Raw genomic sequence first — 25,921 nt, 5'->3', positions numbered from 1 at the left:
AAGCTTTACACAATGTGCAGGGAATCCGTGGAAAAGGAGATACTGAAGTTGGTTTGATTTTTCCATAAATGACTGAAGAGGGTAACAGGTTTGTTTTGTCACAGATGTTCAGACGCAAGTTTATTCCGATGTTTACAATATTCTGTAAGACATGTTTGTTTCTGCTTGCTTAATGTGACTGTTATTTATTTGCATATATTTTTACCGGTTTCATAAATACACCTTACGGTGCAACCTGGACACATCATCAGTGATTCTCCCGGGGTCATAGGGTGTTTCGGGTCTTAATCAAACACCCTCTCCCGGGCGACCCAGCTGAGGGTGATCAGTCCCTCGACTTGTGTCCAGGTAGCGCTCCACGCCACGCGTCCCCCCTCCGACGGTCTGCCCCGGGGTTGCGCCGGTGGTGCTTGGAGGTTCCAGGCACTGTGGGGAGTGTCCGGGCCTGGGTCCTCCTCCGTCTCATCAGGGCCGTACAAGGTACTGGCCCTGTGCGTTGCACCACGGGTTTCCTCAGGCAGCCTATCTTGATCTTATGTGTCTTCAGGGTTTGGCTTTAAAGCCTGAGTTGTACACTACTAATTTCTTAATTACAATACTTTGCACATTTTGTTGGATTAAGCATTTATTTAATGTCAATATTTGCACATCGACCAGTATTTTCATTTATCTGACTGTTTTTCATAATGCTGACCTCGTTCTAAAAGTTAAAGTTTATATTTAAAATAAAAGTATTTAAATTCAGCCTTTTTTCTCCTGGTCTTTATTTAGAATATTTTTTTTTTTTTTTATCAATAATTATCGATATCGACTGATATGAAACACTTATATCGTCATACATTTTTTAGTCATATCGCCCAGCCCTAAATTAGAGGATTGTAGGAGGTTTCCATCCAGGTCATACAGGAGTGGTCTACACTGGGCCATGACTCAGAACACCTAGCACCTCCTCCAGACTGGTATCGCTCCAGGGATTATCCGTGGCCTTCTGGTAATCTCTCCTTGCAAAAAAGATAAGCGGCAGGTCAACTGGTCTGAAACGGTCTATTTAAAAGCTAGAGAAAACCTGGGCAAATTACGGCCCATTAAGCTTTTTAATACAGTCCGCCGAACGTTTCCAAATATTTTTTAGACCTTTAACATCGAAACTGTAGTCGCCATTGTGATGTGAAGTTCTGTGACCGTAAGTCTTGAACCATAGAAAGTATTTAAATGGTTGGAATATGCCCTTTTAAGTGATATACGAGTTATTACGATAATCTACGTCACAGCAGCTCAGACGGGCACGAAGCAGTGTGGGCGGGGCTTGTTTCCAGAACAGCCAGCCTCAAACGCGGGTATCGGGGACAGACGCGGAAGCAGATTTTTACAACAAAGTTCTGCAGAAAAGTGATTATATATCAGCTTGTCTGTGTTTTTTACCCTTTGCGTTCACATTTCGCCGTGTTTTTTGCGTTTGTGTTATGTTTTGCTTGATCGTGTGAATGCTCCAAAACATTCACACATATGGTATTCACACATATGGTTTTCTACACCAAAATTCATCTATTTAATATTCTTACACATACGGTTTCCAAAGACATGCACCTGGGGATACGTTGATTGGCGACACTAAAATTGTCCCTATTGTGTGAATGTGAGTGTGAATGTTGTTTGTCTATTTGTGTTGGCCCTGCGATGAGGTGGCGACTTGTCCAGGGTGTATCCCGCCTTTCGCCCGAATGCAGCTGAGATAGGCTCCAGCACCCCAAGCGGTAGAAAATGGATGGATGGATGATTGAGAAGTTTATTGACATCTTAAAGAATGTAATCCATGTAATGCTTTAAAAAGGCAAATGGATGGCACAAAAAGCCAAAAGACTTGTTTCCATTGTGGTCCATTAAATATTCATCACATTTGATACATTCAATAATAAAAGATATATGACCTGTAACATGTATATAAACAATTATGTTAAAAACATTGATACATTATGTACATATACAGAGTATACATGTCAGTAGTATATGCATCTTGTGTCAGTCTTGCAATAAAAAATGTTTTTAAAAAAAAATGTTTTTGTTCATCTGGTGATCTGGGCTCATTCAGTTCATTTCATGCCACACAAACATTGAAAAGTTTGAAGAGGATTGATTAGCAATTGAAGAGAGCAGAGCTCTGAAAAGGAGCATGCATCAACTTTGATCTCAACTACTCAGCTTTCTTGTGTTGTTTTTCGTTTCTTTTCTTTTGTACTTTTTTGTGAATCAATAAGGTAGTTACTTTGACAGCCAAGTATAATTGTTGATGATTGTTTGAAGTGCTCTGAAAATCACTTACTGAGTTTAAAGGTCTACTGAAATGATTTTTTTTATTTAAACGGGGATATCAGATCCATTCTATGTGTCATACTTGATCATTTCGCGATATTGCCATATTTTTGCTGAAAGGATTTAGTAGAGAACATCGACGATAAAGTTCGCAACTTTTGGTCGCTGATAAAAAAAGCCTTGCCTGTACTGGAAGTAGCGTGACGTCACAGGTTGAAAGGCTCCTCACATTTCCCCATTGTTTACACCAGCAGCGAGAGCGATTCGGACCGAGAAAGCGATGATTACCCCATTAATTTTAGCCAGGATGAAAGATTCGTGGATGAGGAACGTGAGAGTGAAGGACTAGAGTGCAGTGCAGGACGCATCTCTTTTCGCTCTGACCGTAACTTAGGTACAAGCTGGTTCATTGGATTCCACACTCTCTCCTTTTTCTATTGTGCATCACGGATTTGTATTTTAAACCACCTCGGATACTATATCCTATTGAAAATGAGAGTCGAGAACGCGAAATGGACATTCACAGTGACTTTTATCTCCACGACAATACATCGGCGAAGCACTTTAGCTACGGAGCTAACGTGATAGCATTGTGCTTAACTGCAGATAGAAACAAAAGAAATAAACCCCTGACTGGAAGGATAGACAGAAAATCAACAATACTATTAAACCATGGACATGTAAATACACGGTTAATGCCTTCCAGCCTGGCGAAGCTTAACAATGCTGTTGCTAACGACGCCATTGAAGACTAACTTAGCAACGGGACCTCACAGAGCTATGCTAAAAACATTAGCTATCCACCTACGCCAGCCAGCCCTCATCTGCTCATCAACACCCGTGCTCACCTGCGTTCCAGCGATCGACGGAAGGACGAAGGACTTCACCCGATCATAGATGCGGTCGGCGGCTAGCGTCGGATAGCGCGTCTGCTATCCAAGTCAAAGTCCTCCTGGTTGTGTTGCTGCAGCCAGCCGCTAATACACCGATCCCACCTAAAGCTTTCTTCTTTGCAGTCTTCATTGTTCATTAAACAAATTGCAAAAGATTCACCAACACAGATGTCCAGAATACTGTGGAATTTTGAGATGAAAACCGAGCTTTTTGTATTTGATACAATGTGTCCCAATACTTCCGTTTCAACGATTGACGTCACACGCATACGTCATCATACATAGACGTTTTCAACCGGAAGTTTAGCGCTTCTTGTCTACAGCAGTAAGCATTCCGTATAATATAGTATATAAACATAACAACACACCATAGTTTACATGTATTTACTGAATATATTTATTTAAATTTTACATGAACAGCAGCATTTACAGGACAGATATGTTGATGTGTGATTCTATGGTGTTTATTTCTATAATTATTAATTATGATTATAACAGGTTATCATGAAATAAAACCGTACAGTAATTTGACAATGAGTATGTGAGTATGTGCTTTTACTCCCATCCAGTGTCTACTTTTAAGGAGTAACATATCAATACAGTATGTTTTTTAATTTTTCTTGAAATTCTGTGTTTTTTTAGGTTTGGGTTACAGTTAAAACATTGTTAACAAATTCCTAAAATCACAAGTTTATCCTGTGGTATTGATAAGAATTGGGCTCAATACATTGATGCCTTTGCCGCGTTGTTTTTAAACATTTGCTGCGACTTCAGGCAAATCGAGCTGCAACAATCACAAAAAAAAAAGCTAGCGAAATCCTGAAGGGACTGAATTGCCCCTACAGTTTGATTATTACCTTCGCCAGAAGGTTATGTAAACATTGTAGTTAGTTTTTTAATTAGCAACATAACTCAGTCAGATTTTGGTGAAAGTTCAATTCTCAAATGGCATAAATAAGAACTGATTAGTCACCATGTTCTGCCCCCCATGGCACTGTAGCCATTTTGAGCAGTGTTGCCAAGTCCACTTATTATAAGCAATTTGGGGCTTGCTTTTTCCTAAAGTTGCTTGCAAATTACCTGAGTCGCTGTTTGGGGGTTAGTTTTTGAACATGTGGTTGTTTACTGTGGCCAATATATATATATATATATATATATATATATATATATATATATATATATATATATATATATATATATATATATATATATATATATATATATATATATATATATATATGTATATATATATATATATATATATATATATATATGAATATATATATATATATATTTATGTATGTATGTATGTATGTATGTATGTATGTATGTATGTATGTATGTATGTATGTATGTATGTATGTATGTATGTGTGTATGTATGTATGTATGTATGTATGTATATATATATATATATATATATATATATATATATATATATATATATATATATATATATATATATATATATATATATATATATATATATATACATATTGGCCACAGTAAACAACCACATGTTCAAAAACTAACCCCCGAACAGCGACTCAGGTAACTTGCAAGCAACTTTAGGAAAAAGCAAGCCCCAAATTATAAATATAAAATATATATATATATATATATATATATATATATATATATATATATATATATATATATATATATATATATATATATATATAGAGAGAGAGAGAGAGAGAGAGAGAGAGAGAGAGAGAGAGAGAGAGAGAGAGAGAGAGAGAGAGAGAGAGAGAGAGAGAGATACATGCTAACAGATTTAATCCATCATGCTAATACCAACAAGCACAAACAGGACAAGACACTATTAATTATTGAGCTGAAAAGTATAGCTTATCACACGTCAATCAGTGCTGTTAATCATCTTAGTGAAGTAATTGGATCTACCTTAACAAACAATGATGTCCAAATACACCCGACTTTCGGCAGGCAAATTTTGTATTTGCTGAAGTTTGTCTGTTTGTTCATTAGTTAGTTAAGTTGTGAGCAACGTAGCTCAAAAAGTCATGGCCATATTTTAATTAAACTACCACGAAATGTTAGAAATGGGATGAGTAACATGTGATTAAATTTTGGGGGTGATCTGGATCACTTTCTGGACTAGGTATTTTTTAAAGGGTTATTTTACATTAGGAGATAGAGCTTTGCAGAGGTATGTGCGCTCTTAAGTGCATATTTCTATTTATTATTGTTTTGCATGCAGTACAATTTCAAAATGTCATAGTTACAATTTTAATACATTTAGCAGGAAAGAAGAAATGCCTTATTGACACACATTACTTCCAGTTTTTCACAGGCCACTTGAATTGAGGCGAGGCATTCAGTGTGCCTTGTGGTTAGAGTGTCCGCCCTGAGATCGGTAGGTTGTGAGTTCAAACCCCGGCCGAGTCATACCAAAGACTATAAAAAAAATGGGACCCATTACCTCCCTGCTTGGCACTCAGCATCAAGGGTTGGAATTGGGGGTTAAATCACCATAAACGATTCCCGGGCGCGGCACCGCTGCTGCCCACTGCTCCCCTCACCTTCCAGGGGGTGAACAAGGGGATGGGTCAAATGCAGAGGACACATTTCACCACACCTAGTGTGTGTGTGACAATCATTGGTACTTTAACTTAACTTTGTGTTGTGTTGGTTATGGTTAAATAAGTACTGTGTCAGGTAGGACTGGGTGATATGAACTAAAAATAAAATGTGTTCACAAAAAAATCGATTTGTATTTTTTGACGTTGTTTTCCCTACTTTTTGAGGAAACCAATAGATACAAATGACACAAATAGTTCTAAACAAGTTTGCTTTTATTTGATCCAAAAATAATAGTTTGAAATAACTGCACCTTACTCTTAGTAAAATTAATAATAAATATGTAAATAACTAACCCATACCAGGCAATTTGGCGGCATGGAGGCACTTAATGCTTCACACCATAACCTGTCAATCCTTGTTACTTTGCCAAATCCATTTTTATTTTATTTTTTGGCATCCGTGTGTGCGTGTGTTGTTCACTCGAGTCAAGCAGTAAAATAACTCTGACGACAACAAGTATTTATTTTCTATTTAGACGTATACTTTAGTGGGGTGCAGTAGATAAAGAAGAAGCAAGAAAAAAAAAATTGGATTTCTGTACCGCACCACTACTTAGAGGAAGCACTCAACCTCCCACTTTTCCAAAATCCCTCTTTTTGCTTTTTAAATTAGGTATTACACACACCCTCCACTGCTCCCTCGGTTCAGCCACCCATGCATTTAGCTCAGAGAACCCAAAGATTTCAATGATATCAGCCTGGAACAGAATTATGCCCACAATCAGCTGCTTGGAACATGTAGCTGCATAAATATGCTGCATACGTTTGGCAAAACATTCAACCACCTCTTTCTCACAGAATATTATTTATCCCCCTTTTTTGTCTCTTGTACTCTCCCATTAATTGCATGTGCCAATCTTTGTTTTCCATTGTAGTTAAATTCAACAGTGTGAAAATGCTCCAATGTCATGTTTGGGTTGGAAAACATCTGGTAAATGGTCACATTTTGCTTTCAGAGCTGATCAAGCCCCTACCTGATGTGTGCCGCAGCCTACGTGTGTAAGTGTGTGTGTGTGTGTGTGTGTGTGTGTGTGTGTGTGTGTGTGTGTGTGTGTGTGTGTGTGTGTGTGTGTGTGTGTGTGCGCACGCCTTGGCTTGCCCCCGCCCCCCAATACTCCTCCCAATGTCCTGTCTCTGAAGAGCTATGACCATTAGGCAGCTGTTCACTGCTAAAGCTGCACACACACACACACACAAAAATGAGAGAACAGGGAGAATGCAAATGAGTATCGGTGTGCGCCAAAATTCCTCCAGAGGGACACAGTGTTTGGGTCCGAGGTATGACAATTTAATATCTGTGCATGATGGCATGTGTACTGCACATAGTGTATGTACACACTGTTGCAGCTAGGTCAGACTTCGCTTTTATTTAGAGCAGAGGAGATGCTTCTGAGTAGTGTTGTCCCGATACCAATATTTTGGTACCGGTACCAAAATTATTTCAACACTTTTTGGTACTTGTCGGTACTTTTCTAAATAAAGGGGACCACAAAAAATTGCATTATTGGCTTTATTTTCACAAAAAATCTTAGGGTACATTAAACATATGTTTCTTATTGCAAGTTTGTCCTTAAATAAAATAGTGAACATACAAGACAACTTGTCTTTTAGTAGTAAGTAAGCAAACAAAGGCTCCTAATTTAGCTGCTGACGTATGCAGTAACATATTGTGTCATTTTCCATTCTATTATTTTGACAAAATTATGAAGGACATGTGGTAGGAAATGAATTATTAATATACTTGTTCATTTACTGTTAGTATCTGCTTACTTTCTCTTTTAACATGTTCTATCTACACTTCTGTTAAAATGTAATAATCATTTATTCTTCTGTTGTTTGATACTTTACATTAGTTTTGGATGATACCACAAATTTGGGTATCAATCCGATACCAAGTAGTTACAGGATCATGCATTGGTCATATTCAAAGTCCTCATGTGTCCAGGGACATATTTCCTGAGTTTATAAACATAATATAAATGTAAAAAAAACGAAAGAAAATGAAATATCGACGTAATCATAGTAGTATCGACTTGATACGCTACTGTACTTGGTATCATTGCAGTGGATGTCAGGTGTAGATCCACCAATGGCGTTTGTTTACATTTTGACGCCGGTGAGCTACGGTATGTAGTGAAGCATGTTTAGATATTCCTCATCCAGCAAGGATGATACTTGTAAGAAACTTACTTTTCAGAGGCGGTATAGTTTTGATTCATTAGTATCGCGGTACTATACTAATACCAGAATACCGTACAACCCTACTTCTGAGTATTAGATCAAAGTCGGGCTGCAACAACTAATCGATTAAATCGATTAAAATCGATTATAAAAATAGTTGGTGATTAATTTAGTCATCGATTCGTTGGATCTATGCTATGCGCATGCGCAGAGGCAATATATATATATATATATTTTTTTTTTTTTTTAAATATTTTTAAAATTGTATTTTATTTATTTTTTTATAAACCTTTATTTATAAACTGCAACATGTACAAACAGCTGTGAAACAATAATCAAAATAAGTATGGTGCCAACATGCTGTTTTTTTTTTCAATAAAATACTGGAAAGGATAGAAATGTAGTTTGTCTCTTTTATCCGATTATTAATCGATTCATCGAAGTAAAAATTGACAGATGAATCGATTATCCAATTAATCGTTAGTTGCAGCCCTAAATCAAAGTCTTCTTGTAAATAAATTTTCTTTGGAAATTAATAGCCGAGGGCAGAATCTTATCCATTTTATCTTTTGTATATAGACTTGTATCAACTTTTTTGAGCCATGCTCTATGTTTTTCTAAGTTTGTGACCATCTTACCTTCTTCATGACCTCGACATGTTTTGAAATCAGCCAAAAACACTGCAGAAATGCGACAAACAGGGCAACATGTGGGGAGAGAGTGTCCCGCCAGCTACCAAGCATGCTTTTTTTGGTGGTAAGATATGGATGTAATTTTGGTGTGTGTCCTGCAAATACATTTATTTGTATGCCCGCCTGGTGCAGTGGGTAGGGGTGTTTGTCACGTGTGTATTGACATGGGGCCTGATCTACTAAAGGTATGTATACATTAAAACACGTGCAAACTTGATAGCGCATGCAAAGTTGATCTACTAAGCTTGTGCACAGACGATTGTCTCTTAAACGAGCAAAATAGAGAGCACAATCCATTTAGCGTGTATGTCTTCATGAGTATGCCTAATATATGCTGACTATCCGACTGCACAATACTGGGAGGAAAATATACAAATATAATCATATGATTTATCAAGACTAAAAGTGTTATGCAGCCGCTGTTTTGCATCTTTATTTAGTATGTATAGATTGTCTGTGCAATCTGGCTGCAACGACAGACAATTGTGTGTGTGTCAGCATATTTATACCATTAAAAATTAAAATACTATACATATTTTCCATCCAGCAATGTCAATGTATTCTTTTTTACTGTAGCTGCCTATTGTTTTAAGGGGCCGATCAAAACAAATTCAATTTCATTTATTTTGGCGTCTGCTTGTGTGTATTTTTAACTGTGTCTGTTTTTTCATACGGGAAATATATTATCTCCTATAGCAGTGGTCCCCAACCTTTTTGTAACTGCGGACCGGTCAACGCTTGAAAATCTGTCCCCCATTTATTTTTTTTTATTTTTTTTTTGTCATAAAAAATACAATCATATGTGCTTACGGACTGTATCCCTGCAGACTGTATTGATCTATATTGATAATGTCAGAACCAGAAATATTAATAACAGAAAGAAACAACCCTTTTGTGTGAATGAGTGTGATTGGGGGAGGGAGATTTTTTGGGTTGGTGCACTAATTGTAAGTGTACCTTGTGTTTTTTATGTTGATTTAATAAAAAAAAACTAAAAAAAAGAAATAATAATAATATTTTTTTCATTTATTTCTTTATTAATTTTTATTTCTTGTGCGGCCCAATACCAATCGATCCACGGACCGGTACCGGGCCGCGCCCCGGTGGTTGGGGACCACTGTCCTATAGGACAAAATATCAGGTAATATGCATTTTCTTACACATGGATCATTCCAGACGCAAGAAAATGCATAATGCCTGATATTTTATGGCTGCGCATCCCATCTCAGCTTGCTAAAAAGGGGATCTGTTTTACAGATCTCGCTTCAGTACAATAAAGGTGGTACATATCAACAACATGACGAAATGCCACAGGTTGGACCATAGCATACCCCAATTGTGGCGGGAAATGAGTGTCACACGGCATACATGCAACATCCTCATTGACTGTAAAAGGGGTGATCTGCATCACTTTGTTTTCAATTGTACACAACGTGTTTAGATCATCTGCAACATGCCCACTCGTTCACACAATTTCATAGTTTGCACATGCTATTTAGCACTTGTTATTTGGATATTAGTAGATCTGTAGACCTTGTTATTTTAGTTTGCACCGTGGGTGCGTGGAGTTGTTTGGAAAGCTTCATATAAAATGCTGCTGATACACATCTGGATAGAAGAGGTGCGGTTTTGTGTTGACTAGTTCTTGACCGACTTGAACTTGCCTTAATTTCATTGCAAGTTATGCTGCTGGCTTCACCTTGGATGTTTGAAAATACAGACGTTTGGTGGCCCATTGGCTCGACTTTCCCTCACTGGTCTAAAGTCATGTCTTGTATAGATAGGTACCCTTTGTGGAGCTGTCCATCAAGTCAAGTCAACTTTATTGTCAATCAGACCATGCAACAGTATGTAACAGAGCAGACTGACATGTTGTTTCTCCCATACTCCAATGCGCAATATTAAAACAAGATTTGACACACATCTAGCATAAACTAAACATTAGACTAAACATAGGACAGATATTTAACAGATAAACAAATGACAGACAGTGAGCTAACAGCTACCAACCTATGATAGTGTTCAAGACTATATTCAGGATGAGGTATTTACTGTAGTGCAATACAACGTGCAATATGGCAAAGGTGCAAAGTGCAGAGCAGCAGCATGGAGATGAATAGTTTTCTAAACTTATTACATTGTATTTTTCACAGTTCCACAGGTCTTCGTGTGTGGGGTTTGTGGGGGAATTTGTAATCCAGTTTTCATAAATGAGTTGAGCATGGTGTCCATGTTACTAAATTCATTCTTGAAGGTCGGGGGAGGACAAGTCAGTTATTGTTTATTTCCTCCTTCAAAAACAAGCAATTTCTCTCTTGATAAGCAGAAGTTGTTATTACAGTGGTTTGGTCTATAAAATCAATCACTAAAACAACTATTTGAGAGGGGAGACAAATACTTGTGTTCTTTTTGAGAGTGTGCTTTTCAAGCTAAATTGTGTTGGTCTGATCTGAATTAATTCAGTGTTTCTCTCTCCTCGCCGAAATATGATTCGTACACGGTGCCAGCTCGTTGATAATGAGAATATATGGTTCAATTTATGAAACTAGCGAGGTTATTCTTTTCAGCGCCCTAGTTTGTTTTTGTCCTCAACTCGGGCGTTATTTAAAGCCAACATCAATCGTCCTCTGCCATGCTGATGAAAGAAATATGTGATTTTGGTGTTATTTAATTGTATACATACGGCGCTTGTGGGTGTACTGCGTCTGCTCCCTCCCTAATAAGAGCTTAACCTTATTAATCATGAGTGTGCTGAGGGTGACTCTGGCGACACACACACACACACGCTTGCGTCGACACACACGTGCATGCACAGGCAGATGCATGTCATTCTGTTATTAGTTAATAGCTCATTAGCACAAGGTGATTAATTACTCTGGCTGGGGTGCGGGGAGGATGAGGATCACGGGGGAGGATGAAGGAGGGAAGGAAAAAGGACCTTGCAGACAACCAGGCTTTCTTTTCTGAGGGAGAAGAGATCTGAAGGGTGGTGGTGGCTCCCTCTACAATGCTTTCACCTCTATTGATTGTGCAGTTTGAAAATGACCGTGTGTGTGTGTGTGTGTGTGTGTGTACTGCAAATGCATAGGAGGAGGCATTTTGCTTTGCTGTTTTTATTCCTCTCTCACGGGGATCAGCTGTAAAGGTTAACTAGTCTTTTCTTAAGCTTTCAGCCTCATGACAAATGACCATGTTCAACCCGAGGGGGCACCTTACAGCACACCTTCCCTCCCTCACTCTCTCTCTCTCTCTCTCACTTTTCTCCTCAATGTTTTAGTTCCGGAGGCAGATGAAAGAGAAAAAAAACAAAACCCTGAGGGAGTTTCTTAGGAATTGAATGTATATATATCCATTTTAGGATATTGGTCAACCTCTAGCTGATTTTCAAAGTGCCAAACTTTTTACAGTATTTTCTATCTGCTGTCTTGGGCCCCGTTTACACTAAGCCAGATAAGGTTACCCAGGGTAAATCCCACCTAACCTTATCCATGTCCACACACATGCCACCGTTTAAGACCCCCTGCCCCCTCCGCCCGCCGGCGCAACGCGACCTAGTACGCATGCGCGGAAAATGCACACGTCATAGTCACCTACAGTGTTGCTTTGTGTGCAAGTTCTTAAATTTAACTTATCTGAACAATATCCAGTGTTGTGGTATTTCAATTAACTGGAATCCAGTGTGGTGTGGGGCCCTATTGTAGTGAATCACAACTGAGCCATCATAAATTAATCAAATCTTTATTAGACACGTAAACAATGTGATAAAGAACATTTTACATCAATCAAACTAGGAATCTAGATGTCTAGTCAGGACATTCCTCACTCTTTTGCCTTCACCTTCACTGTCCATTCGTTTTTGGTGACTTTGTATACTCTGGAGCTAGACGTTGAGTCTGAAACATACATGGCGGACAATAACTGATACAGTCTGTTTTGCCAGTCCAAAAGCTTTCACCGTTTTCCGTAGTTAGTCTTCCCTCAACGGCCACGTAGTACAAAACACACGCTACCTTTTTATCACATCCACGGGAGTTGGCATTCTCGTTGACTCTCCTTCGACAAATGGATAAAGTTTTTTGCTAAGTAGAATCACAGCTGACCTGGACATTGGAAAGTTCTCTTGCCGTCTGAGAAGTGTTGTATCCCAAATAGCTGCAATCGCTTTCTCTTAAGGTATTCATGCATGCTTTCCACAAGCGTCTGTTCATGTAGAAGAAGGAGAAACATGGGTATGTCTGGATGACTCGCCTTCATATTTCCAGTGGTTAACTCTGAGTTACGAAACCGCTTTATTATGAAGCTGGCTGTGACGTGTTCTTTCTGACGTCACTTCCTGTGTGGGTGCGGTCTTTCTGGCGTCGCTTCCTCTCCGAACTCTGTTTGTAAACAATCATTGAGTCCATACAAAGCTAAGAGCCAGAGATTCAAGAAATACACGGCGCTCTTCGCTGTGTAAAAATTGGTCCGAGGAAGGGGACCTTAAACGATGGTTTAGTGTGGCTGATACGAGGCTTAGGCTAAATAATTATTTGTTTAAGGCAAGGCAAGGCAAGGCAAGGCAACTTTATTTGTACAGCGCTTTTCATACACAAGGCAGACTCAAAGTGCTTCACAGACAACAAAGTGAAATGAAAGAAAATAAAAGCAAAATTAAAATGGAGACAATAAAAATAAAAACAGTGTAGACGTTAAAAGTTAAAAGATTAAAAGATTTAGCTGAAAGCTAAGGTGAACATAAAAGTCTTCAGTGTAGTTTTAAAAGTAGTCAGAGTTGGGGGAAGTTTATTCCAGCTATTTGTTGCATTGTGACTGAATGATGCTCTCCCTTGATTCGAGTTTACTCTGGGAACCGCTAACGGATTGGTCTCAGAAGATCTTAGTGATCTAGAGGGCTTATATAGTGGGAGCATATCAGTGATATACTTCGGCCCTAGACCATGTAGTGATTTATATGTGAGCAGGAGGATTTTGAAATCAATTCTCTGATGTGCAGGGAGCCAATGTAAGGATTTAAGAATTGGTGTAATGTGCTCACATTTTTTGGTCTTTGTTAGAACTCTAGCAGCAGCGTTCTGAACAAGCTGTAGCTGCCTGACAGTTTTTTTGGGAAGACCTGCAAGGAGACCATTACAATAGTCTAGCCTACTGGTAATAAAGGCATGTACAAGTTTTTCAAAGTCTTGAGCTGACATGAGCCCTCTAAGTCTTTTTACATTTTTGAGGTGATAGTAGGCCGATTTTGTTACTGATTTGATGTGACTGTCGTAATGTAAATCAGAATCTAAAATAACCCCAAGATTTCTGGCTTTATTTGAGATTTTCAGGGACAGTGATTGAAGTTGTTGGACGACTTTAAACCTTTTCTTTTTTAGCACCAAAAACAATTATCTCAGTTTTATCTTCATTTAGTTGTAGGAAATTTTGGTTTAAGGGGTTAAACGACTTAGTGTAGACATGGCCTTAATGTTAAAAAGTACCACTGATAGTCACACACACACACACTAGGTGTGGTGAAATTACCCTCTGCATTTGACCCATCCCCTTGTTCCACCCCCTGGGAGGTGAGGGGAGCAGTGAGCAGCACATGTGGCCGCGCTCAGGAATCATTTTGGTGATTTAACCCCCAATTCCAACCCTTGATGCTGAGTGCCAAGCAGGGAGGAAATGGGTCCCATTTTTGTAGTCTTTGGTATGACTTGGCCGGGGTTTGAACTTTGGTCTTTGGACTCCTAATGAGCTGGCAAAACTATAGAAATAATGACGTAAAAGGGTAAAACAAATACTTAAAAAGCACACAAAGTAGGACAGTAGCTAACAACAGCACTCCTATGCAGACTGAATGACCACCGGAGAGGAATCAGCCCGCCCACAGCGGCTCTGTTGTCGGGCACAAAATGGCTGCGCTGCAGGCACACTGTGGGTTTATGCAAAGTTTGTACACAGAGACAAGGTTCGTACACCAAAGCATGTTTTTGTTCATAAATTGATAAGTTCGAACAATGAGGGGTTCATTGTTCGAGGTTCTACTGTATGAAATGGTTAGGGTGTGATTTAAGTTTGAGCAGGGGTGTCAAACGTATGGCCCGTGGGCCGGATCAGACCTTCGAACAGATTCTATGCGGCCCGCGAGATGAGTTTGCTAAGTATACAATCTGGGTTAATGAAAGAAAGTGCTGATCTAAATGTGTCCACTGGGTGTTGCAATAACAACTCTGTCAGGCAAGCAAACGCTTGATACCGAGGCCAAGCAAGAGGTATGCAGTAAAGCGCATATAGCTGTGGTAACACATGATTGTGGCTCCTCCCCTTGAACGAATGAAACGCAAAACCTGCAGTTTTAGGTCGTCTGCTTCGAACACATTGTTCTTTGGCACTAAATGTCTCTGTCAAAAATGAGAAAAGTGAGTGTAACTCAACCATCTTCAACAGTTTCTACCTCCGTGTTTCTAGTTTGTTGAGTTAGCACAGGGTTAATACCTGGACATGACAAATTAGGTATTTGACACCTATGGGTTTGTTATTTATTTTGTTCAATCCCAGATAGGCTGTGACTTCATGTTTATCGGCTTTGTAGATACACTGAGGCCATGTCTACACTAAGACGTTTAACCCCTTAAACAAATATTTATTTAGCCTAAGCAACGTTTCAGCCACTCTAAACCAGCGTTTAAGGTCCCCCTCCTCTGACATTTTTTTACACGGGTAAGTGCGGCGTCTATTTCTTGAATCTCCGGCACTTAGCTTTGTGACGTCAGAAAGACCGCGCCACAACCAGCTTCATAATGAAGCGGTTTCATTACTCGGAAGTAACCACTGGAAATATAGAGGCGAGTCATCCAGACATGCCCGTGTGTCTCCTTTTTCTACATGTACAGACGCTTGTGGAAATCACACATGAATATCTTAAGAGAAAGCGATTGCAGCTATTTCGGATACAACACTTCTCAGACGACAAGAGAACTTTCGAATGTCTGGCCGGGTCAGCAGTGACTCTACTTAGCGAAAAACTTTGTCCATTTGTCAAAGGAGAGTCAACGAGAATGCGAGCTACCGTGGATGTGATAAAAAAGTTAGCGTGTGCTTTGTATTACCTGGCCGTCGATGAAAACGGTGAATGCTTCTGGACTGGCAAAGCAGACTGTATCAGTTATTGTCCGCCGTGTATGTCGCGGACTCAACGTCTAGGTCCAGAGTATATAAAGTCACCAAAAACGAATGGAAAATGAAGGTGAAGGCAAAAGAGTGTGGAGTGCCCTGACCAGATATCTAGATCCCTAGATTGATTGAAGTAAAATGTTATGTATCCCATTGTTTACGTGTCTAATAAAGATTTGATTAATTTATGATGTCTCAGGTGTGATTCACTACAATAGGGCCCCACAGCACACTGGATTCCAGTTAAGTGAAATATCACAACACTGGATATTGTTCAGATAAGTTAAATTTCAGAACCTGCACACAAAGCAAAACTGGAGATGACTATGACATGCGCATTTTCCGCGCATGCGTATTGGGTTGCGTTGCGCCGGCGGACGGAGGGGGGGAGGTGGTCTTAAACGGTGACATTGTTGTGTGTGGACACGGATAAGGTTAGGTGTGATTTACCCTGGATAACCTTATCTGGCTTAGTGTAAACGGTAGAGATGCGCGGTTTGCGGACACAACCGCGGAGTCCGCGGATAAACCCCGGGTCGGGCGGGTGACATGACGAAAAAAATAGATTCTAAATAGATTCGGGCGGGTGGCGGTTGATCCAATTCGGAAATATATATACATAGTTAAATGTTGTTACCCACATACGAAAAACGAGCAGGGCGCAGCAGGGCGCATTTTAGAGGCCAGACGCTCTCGCCTGAATCCTGGCACTGAAGATGCCATTTTATTCCTGCATAATGCTAACAAACAAAAAAAGTAAGTAGACATACGGTTGGATATGTTAAACAAATTAGTCTACGTTACCTAGGCTATACCAAATAAGCCCATGTCTAACCTATATTGAGTTTGGTCAGCTGAATAATTTTGATGGTTACATGTTGTTTGGGCGCACTACAATGCAAAGGAATTAAGGCAATTGCATTGTTTATTGTGGTTTTGTTCTATTCGAGATATACTACTGTGTGTTAATTATTTGGCCTCACTTTCAAGTGAAGCGCATCTCCGATTGGCTACAATGTAAGGCTATTTAGCCTGCTTTGTTTGTCGCAACCGTCTATTTTCATTATAATTGAAGTTTGAGGATAAAGTGCAGTCTGATGGGTTTGATTTCCCCCCTTCAGCTATTTGCCTTGGCCAATAAGTTGCAGGTAATTTATTATTATTATTTATTTAATTTATTTTTGTTTAAATAGGGATGACATACATATGTTATTGTATAATTTAAGTTTGTGCGCGTGATTGACAGCCTAAGGCTTATGAGGCACATTTTTTATTAATTTTTTTATTTCAACTTAAAAATGTATGAGCCTATGCTTATGCCTACAACATAGGCTACGTGTTTATCTTTATTTTCCTGCCTGTCGTTGACAATGGAGATTGTCTGATATTTTGTCATGGCTGCAGATCAATCAATAAAGGTTCATCTTTGTCGCAAAATTGTTCACTGTTTCACTGTGCACCCCGACCTCGTCCCTATTTGAGCATTATAACGTTAACAAGTTAATATACATTGAAATAAATTCAGAACATTTTTTTTTACCTAACGAAAATATAGGCCTAGTCTTTCTAAAACATTTTTTTAACTTCTTAAAAGCATCGTTCAGCTTGCTGCAACTGCGCACACAAAGTGTGAGGAACGCACTCCTGATCTGAGGGCATTGGCAACAATAGTCAACACTTTCTTAATGGAAATGACAATAAAATTATAATAATGATAAATAATATTATCACGCATTAATATCTCTTAGCCACTAATGCGTGGCCAAGAGATATTAATGCGTGGCACGCATTGAATGTCTCTGCTGCATTGGATCAGTCTCCTTTCTTTAACAGGCAAAAGCTTTCTAACCTCACTAATGCCTTGCATCGTCTGTATTAGATATATAACAACGGACGGGCGGCGGGCGGGTGTGATTTTGATAAATTGTTGGTTCGGGTGGATCACGACTTTTGTGATGCGGTTGCGGATGAAATAATTGCCTATCCGCGCATCTCTGGTAAACGGGGTCTGAGACGAAGTCTAAGTTCGTTGTGTTTTTCAAACCGCACACTTTTTATTCCCCTCAGAATTTTAAGTGTTTTGTCAAAAGGATTATTTGTGATTTGTACATTTTCAGAATGTGCTTGTTCTATTTTTGGCCAAAGTAAAACAAAGAGAACGATCTGAAGTCGTCTTTGTTGTTAAGTTTTCATGCCAGGATTTTACCAGTCCAAATGTACAGCCCGTGTGCCGGATTTTCCTCCATGTGGAGCACCCACAACACACACAAAATGTGTTTGCGCTACTTTTATGACATTTAATGTGGGGTCATTTATATGTTGAATAATTTTAATCTAAAATAGCTGAGATAGGCTCCAGCGCCCCCCGCGACTCCGAAGGGAATAAGCGGTAGAAAATGGATGGATGTTTTTTTTTTTTGTAAAACATCACGTGATATGAGACAGATAAGAAATGTCTGCTTTGAAGTGCACACAGGTTTATTTTATAAGATTGTAGTGCTATATGACCGGGGCAATGATGAATACCCCGCTGAAATAAAATCTATCAGTCTCCATTGACATGCACGTGCATGTGCAGGGCTCATGTAGCAAATGTGCGCATGTGTGTCTGATAGAGTTCTACAAGGTGTTGTCAAGAAAGCAATTTGTTTCTGTCTCGGATGAGCTTTTCATCATGACAAATTGATGTAAACCTCATCTAAAAATCCAGCATCCCCCCCATGCCCCCCACTGAGTCTACCTGGGCGCCACTCACAGCTTTATTAGGATGAAGTCAAAGCCGCAATCCCCCAAACGCGCACACCCTCCGCACCTCTTCCCTGGCCTTGTCTCTGCTGTAAATCTGCCGTTGACACCTGTGTATGCAAGTGTGTATATCAAGGGGGAAGATCTGGATGTGTGCACAGCAGTCCTGATCCCCACATATGTATGTGAGGACATGCGCGTACGTGCGGACACATACAAGCCACCTATGTGCACGCCGGGGTGCCGCAGAGAAGGAAGTCTGGCGATGGAACATGAGGAGGTCCGAAATGAGACTAACAATGGCTCTCTGCAGTCGTGGCACATAGGTTGGTGTTTTTTTTCCTAACTTTTTTAAACTTTTCAAATTGCTTACACATGCAGGTACAATACACACACACACACACGCGCACACACTGGATGATGTATTTCTTCAGTTTTAGACTCACCGTCCAATGTGGATGACTGATGTTCCTCTCAGTCGTCAATCACTGTCCTCATAAAGGTCTGCGTCATTCTTCATATACAGCGCATGGTTCATTATCCACAAAGGCTCATCAGCACTGACGTGCAGGGTGTACCGTATGGGCTATTTACGTTTTGCTGAGGATTATGCAAATGCTTAGGGTCTGATTAAGGGTTGAGTCAGAAATATTGCTCAATATGTTGTTACATTTTGTCATAATTATGATAATGAGCAAGAAGTTATAACCATGCTGGCTGAAATGGGGCAATATGTCTGCCCTCTGCTGGGCAACATCAGGACCTCCACTTGTCAGCATGATGTGTTGCACCTTAAACTTGTTAACAAGCTGTTAATTACCCCATACATTACTCCCATTTAAAAATCCCTTCACTGGCTCCCAGTTCATTTTATAATTCATTTTAAGATATTGTTGTTTGTTTTTAAATCTCTTAACGGATTAGCGCCACAACATATGTCAGACCTTTTAAAAATGGACACCCCCACAAGGTCTCTGAGGTCAGCTGATCAGTTTCTTCTTGTTGTCCCAATAACCCATTTAAAATACAGAGGTGATCGTGCATTTTCTGCTGTGGCTCCAAAACTTTGGAACAATATCCCTCTTGTTATTCGGGCGGCTCCCTCTTTAATGACTTTTACTGTAAATCACGTCTTAAAACATATTTTTACTCTTTGGCTTTTAAACCAGCATGAGAGTTGTGTGGTTTTAGTCTATTTCATTGTCTCTGATGTATTTTATGTATTTAATGGATAGTTAAACGTTTTATATTACTGACTCTTCTAGTATGTTTGGCTTGACTTCTGTGCAGCACTTTGTGAAACTTATATTGTTCTTTTAAATGTGCTATATAAATAAAGTGGATTGGATTGGATTGGATTAATGCAACATCATATTGATCTATTTGTTTATGTCATGTTTACATTGTCTGCCGTGTTGTTTTGTGTTATTTGGAGCAGTGTTTTTCAACCTTTTTTGAGCCAAGGCACATTTTTTGCGTTGAAAAAATCCGGAGGCACACCACCAGCAGAAATCATTAAAAAACGAAACTCAGTTGACAGTAACAATTTATTGTCGCAATTGTTGGATATGACTTTAAACCATTACCAACCATGCATCAATATAGCTCTTGTCTCAAAGTAGGTGTACTGTCACGACCTGTCACATCACGACCTGACTTATTTTGAGTTTTTTTGCTGTTTTCCTGTGTGTAGTGTTTTAGTTCTTGTCTTGTGCTCCTATTTTGGTGGCTTTTTCTCTTTTTTTGGTATTTTCCCGCAGCAGTTTCATGTCTTCCTTTGAGAAATATTTCCCGCATTTACTTTGTTTTAGCAATCAAGAATATTTCAGTTGTTTTTATCCTTCTTTGTTGGGACATTGTTGTTTGTCATGTCATGTTCGGATGTACTTTGTGGACGCCGTCTTTGCTCCACAGTCTTTGCTGTCGTCCAGCATTCTGTTGTTGTTTACTTTGTAGCCATTTCAGTTTTAGTTTAATTCTGCATTGCCTTCTCTAAGCGTCAATGCCTTTTCTTAGGAGAAATCACCTTTTTTTTTTTTTTTTTGATTAAGCATTAGACACATGTTTACCTGCACACTGCCTCCCGCTGTTTCCGACATCTACAAAGCAATTAGCTGCCACCTACTGATGTGGAAGAGTATTACACGGTTACTATGCCGAGCTCTAAACACCACCGACACTCAACAACAACACATAATTTGCAGACTATAATTACTGGTTTGCAAAAAATATTTTTAACCCATATAGGTGAAATTAGATAATGTCCCACGGCACGCTAGTGTGCCGCGGCACAGTGGTTGAAAAACACTCATTTGGAGGATATGGGTATACCATGTGAAATCTGACAAATACTGAATTGGCTTCAATTCTGCTGTATCTTTTTTTTTTTTTTACTTTTTGTGTCCTTTCCTGTCTTAACCAGACTAATCCCATCCTTTAGACTTTCTGCTGTGCTAATGTTTACCGTCTGAAGCACGTATGTCATATAATGCACCCACACCGTCATAATCACCTCCTCCTCACCTCCCTCTAATGTTTTCTCATCCCCGTATACCTCTTTCTCTGTTCTCTCTCGTTAGTCGTCACAATCGAGCGTCTTCCCGCTGAATCTCACTGGATGGGGGGGAGAAAGGAAGAGAGAGAGAGAGGGTGGGAGAAAGAGAGAGAGAGGTGGGAGTGTATGTGTGTGTGTGTGTGTGTGCGATGAGTCTGCTCTCAGTCTCAGCCGTGGCCAGATGGAGGATGGAGCCACAGCCACATCTCTCCTTTTCTTCTGCTCTGCCTGCCACAGGCTCTCTCTTTTTCACTCCTAGTGTCTCCTCATCCCGTTCCTGCCTTGACCTTGGTGTGTGAGGGATCGAGCATAAAAAAGGAGTGAGGACAAGAAGCAAAGGAGGATAGCAGCACTGAGCTCCAGGCTCATCGTTTTTGCCTGAAAGCGTGTCGGCGTGCGACTGTGCGGTGTTTCGTCTCTGCAGTGCAACAGCCGCACGTGTGTTTCAGTGTCATGGTCCACCGCGGGTTTCCGTAGAGCTCCTCTTCTCTGTTGCACGGCGCGTCGGAGCTCGGCAAGTGGACCGTGCTTCTCCAAAAACTGACAGATAGGGAAGACAATAGAAGAACTGCCAAAGGACAGACTGCCTGCGGACGGAACTTTGACAGTACAGGAAACATTGAAGCAATAGGAAAGGGGGCTCTCCAAAGGGTCCAGAGAACAGGGGAGTGGAGGGACGGACATAAGGGTACAGAGGGTTCATCTAAAAACAATACAAGTGCAGAGCGATGCATCACTCAGGCAACACAGGACGAACAAAGACCCTCTCTCATGAGACAGGTAAGACCCCTCTAGACGCTTGGTCACCAGTAGTCTGATTGTGCAGATCGGGTCCCAAAAACAATAGAGCTTGGATGTGACTTGGCCAACTTATACTGCTGTCAGGTAGTCTCAACTAATGTGTGTTTTAGATTCCGAAGAGCTTGTTTGAGTGTGTGAGGGAGAATTGTGTGTGTGCGCGCGTATATGCTGGGGATCAAACGGCATGCATTAGAATCGAACTTGGCTTTGATGTGCGCTCTGAGTTCTGATTGGCATCTGTGAATGTGTGTGCATACTTGTAATGTGTGTGTGTGTGTGTGTGTGTGTGTGTGTGTGTGTGTGTGTGTGTGTGTGTGTGTGTGTGTGTGTGTGTGTGTGTGTGTGTGTGTGTGTGTGTGTGTGTGTGTGAGAGTGCACTTTTGCGCCCTTCAGCTTTCTGGTGATCACATTTGAGTTGATGGTAATTATAATGAGTGGCAGGTAGCTGATGGCATGAAAAGTACACCGCTGCTTTCACAGAATTGATGCATTTGTGCAACTCAATAGACAGAAGGGCACTTCTTTGTTGTTTGCCTTTTTTTCTAATTGTAGACAGAGGAAATTATTTTATCATGCTATCGTGTATTTCTTTTAAAAAGTGCCGGCGACATCTGATTTGTTTTGCACTCATGATGTTTGCTAAAAACAGTCTGTGAAGTTGACATGACCTCCTGCAGTGGACATTTGTGGTTGAGTAACACATTTCGGGGCAAAAAACCCCATTCCTGTCATACAAAACAGAGCTGTCCACTACATTTGACACTGGTGGTGCATACCTGTGAGGCTATTTTTCCTAATATCGTGTGCGGCAGACGAGCTGATGTGCTTCAATGTTGGCGCGAGGTGATGGCTTGAACTCTTCTGCCTAATCAAGCGATTCTCTCTGACACCCACAGCGTGGCAGAAACCCTCTCAGACGCTCAGATCTGACGAATTATGTGAATAAAGGCCTGTCTCACACGTGCACACTTGCACAACAACATCCACACATCTGCTAGAGTGATTGTGGACAAATGTGCCTTCATCACTGCCTCTGCAACAGGACATGTTGGGCATGGATGACCGAGGAATGAGCCTGTGGTTTCCATGGTGACTAATTAGGCAGGTCCTGACTGGGCACTCTAGGAAGACAGACGGAAGATCAGTACTTCACTTCCTGATTTGCTTAACGGGTGGTCCCTGTTGGCGAAACGGGTTACCTCACAATCAAAAAGTCACCAATGTATCTAAATCAAGACAGATGGATGCCAGCCTTGTTCATGACGATAAACGAATAAGAAGCGTACGCATACAGATGCTGGACGAGCAGGTGTGCACGGGGTCACGCATGCAGGAATAAGTGTGATTGGGTCCATCTGTGGCAGAGAAAGTGTGTTCGCCTTCACCTTGTTTCCACACAATGCCAGCAAGATCCGTGCACATAGGTGTGTGTCCGTGCGCGTTCTCACAGAGGAGCCTTCTTGCAGTTCCATTTGAAGCCTCAATTTAAACCTAATAGATGCACTTTCAGTAAAAGGCTATTTTTTTGGAGCGTTCTAAACAATTAAAAAAGTGTGGCTTCATTAGAGATCCGATTTCATAATTTAAGTGGTAATTAAGTAAAAAAATCTCCACAAAAATAAAACAGTGGGAAATTAATTGGTGAGAAGTAAATGAAGAGAGTGAGAGGAGACTTCTATTCAGTTGTCCATCCTGCCCTTTCCTCTCTCTGTCAGCCACCAGCTCCACCTCATGGCCTTTGAAGGTATTGTGACTACACACGTGTGTTTTCAAAACCTTCTTTTCAGTAAAACATGCATGTTTTTTTGTTTTTTGTCCCCAAATATGTCACAGTTCCACCATGTTCCACAGTTCCATGGAAGGCGTGTGTGTATCAGGGCACACCTGCTTAAACTGTGGAGTAAAGTATTATAGCAACATACAGAGGTGAAGTAGAGATTGAAGAAGACAAAACAAACAAGCATGAGTGGTACCAGATTGTAATTAACATATCTATCACAAGTCGGGTTGCTCATACAAACACACACACCAACAGAGTATTGGGCCATGAGTCGTTAAAAGGCAAAGCTGACTGGAAAGCGAGCAGCGACAGCCATTGACAAAGGCCGCACTCCCGTACTCGTTTTTCCTTTGCCTCTCTTTACTCCGTCCATCTGTCTCTGTCTGCTTCACTCCCTCTCCATCTGTGTTTCCACCTACTTTGGCCTCTTTACTGACTCGGCGTTCCTCTCCACCCACCGCTCCTCTCCCTCTTCCTCCATCCCAGCTCATCATCTTTTTTTTTTTTTTTCATTTCAAAATTAGCATCCCCCATGCTTTTCGCTTAGCCGACGTGTGAGGTTGATTCGTCCTCAATCCCAGTGAACGCATTTGTCCCCTCCCATCGCTGGAGGTAGATTATGTATTTCACTCATTTTCCACTTGTTGGCTTTTTTTCCCCCCGCCCTTTCCATCACACATTTTGTCCTCCCCGCTCAAGGTCAACTGGAAGATTGCTTTCGGCCCCCTGTGTCCTTACCAGACGCACCGCGCTTTATTGTGTGCAGGCCCATCAGCACCTACGCGTTTGTCTATAATACATACAAGTGTGCGTGCGCAGTTGGAAATCTTCATCATCATTTTTGCATGTCCAATCTGTCTGGTCTCTCATTGGGCGAGCACGTGGGAGGTTTTGAATCATGCTAATGGAAATGCAGTCAGCCATGCGAGTCAGTCTTACAGTATGTTTGCAGGATGATTAGAAGAACATTGATAGGATGAACACAGGTGCAGATATGTCAAACGCTAAATATCGTCTTCTCATATGCTCCTGTGAGGCATTTCCATATTGTTAATATTTAAGGTGTGTGTGTGTGCGTGTGTGTGTGTTTTCCAATGGACTTGTGGTGGTTTTAATTTTCACAGGGGTGATTTGGGTGATTGAACGACTGGCAGACTAACTGATTTTCACAAAGTGTGTGTATGTGTGTGTGTGTGTGTGTGTGTGTGTGTATGTGCAGCGAGGTGGCCAATTTCATGCTTGACCACCCTGGCTGTTCATCCATGTGTGCCATCTGCATGTGGTGCTGCCATGTGTGTCACCTATCCCCTAACACATCCCACTCCTCCCTTGCCTCCCAGCACCCCTCCATCCGCGACTGACACCATCTAATAATTTTCTTCACTCTAAACGTGTGAATGCTGAGAGTCAAGCATTCACACTGTTACTGAAACGCTACGAAAAAGCTAAAAGCTCAATGCTAAACGTTTTAGCAGCAGGTAATGGCGCTGCCATTTATTTATTTATTTTTTCTCTCAGCGCATTCAGCCAGCAAATGAGACACCGATTAGGCCGATGTATTATTATTTAAGAAAATACACAAATATGTTTGTGGTGCAAGGTGATCAAAAGAGAAAATACAGAAATTATGTCATGGCATCACTAAGCATCCAATCATATGCACACAAACCCATAGGGGGCATATTTGCAATGTGTCAGGGGATTGCTGCTATGCTTGGTTAAAATTAGTAGTAATACAATTAGCAGCATTCCTGTTAAGATAAAATAACCCTCTGTTAACCTCAGATGGGTACATTTGTGTTGTTGCATTACTAATGCATAATGTAGTCTTATAGAATGTTCGTGCAGGAATAATGCTTTTTGGTGTATACCTAATGAAATGAAAATAACTGAGTTTTTTTTATTTGAGTTTTGAGTGACACTGCTATTATTTGCAAATCGTGGTTCTTTACAAAGTGTTACTGTTAGCGGGGAGGTCAACCTCCTGGACAATTTATAATATGTGGTTTTGAACCTCTTCAGTAGAGAAATAAATGAAAGGAATGCTGTAATTTTCAGAAGATTTTAGTTGAACTCCGAATTTCACCATGTTTGACTTGAGACGTTTTTTAATGTTTTTCTTGCGAAAAATTTGCTTAACATTCACACACACAAAGAGCATTCCGAAAGTTCATTTAAGTAATTTAAGTTATTTAAATCACAGAGTTC

At 40.4% G+C, this 25,921-nt stretch overlaps 1 protein-coding gene across 13 annotated transcripts in view; it reads left to right on the top strand.

The window, feature by feature from the left end:
• The window catches only part of tenm2a (teneurin transmembrane protein 2a), a 639,454-nt gene that overhangs the window by 288,016 nt on the left and 325,517 nt on the right, over positions 1–25,921 (top strand). For 2 of the 13 annotated variants that reach the window (XM_062045585.1, XM_062045584.1), the window contains exon 1: positions 21,315–21,912. The exons of the other annotated variants lie outside the window; for them this stretch is intronic. In XM_062045585.1, the coding sequence (XP_061901569.1) occupies positions 21,861–21,912 (52 nt within the window). In that variant the 5' untranslated portion in view covers positions 21,315–21,860. Of the gene's footprint in view, positions 1–21,314; positions 21,913–25,921 lie in introns of those variants that run through there. 13 annotated transcript variants of the gene reach the window in all.

The sequence above is a fragment of the Entelurus aequoreus genome, linkage group LG04 (assembly GCF_033978785.1).
Source record: "Entelurus aequoreus isolate RoL-2023_Sb linkage group LG04, RoL_Eaeq_v1.1, whole genome shotgun sequence".
Classification (NCBI taxonomy): domain Eukaryota; kingdom Metazoa; phylum Chordata; class Actinopteri; order Syngnathiformes; family Syngnathidae; genus Entelurus; species Entelurus aequoreus.
This window is presented reverse-complemented; position numbering and strand designations above follow the sequence as displayed.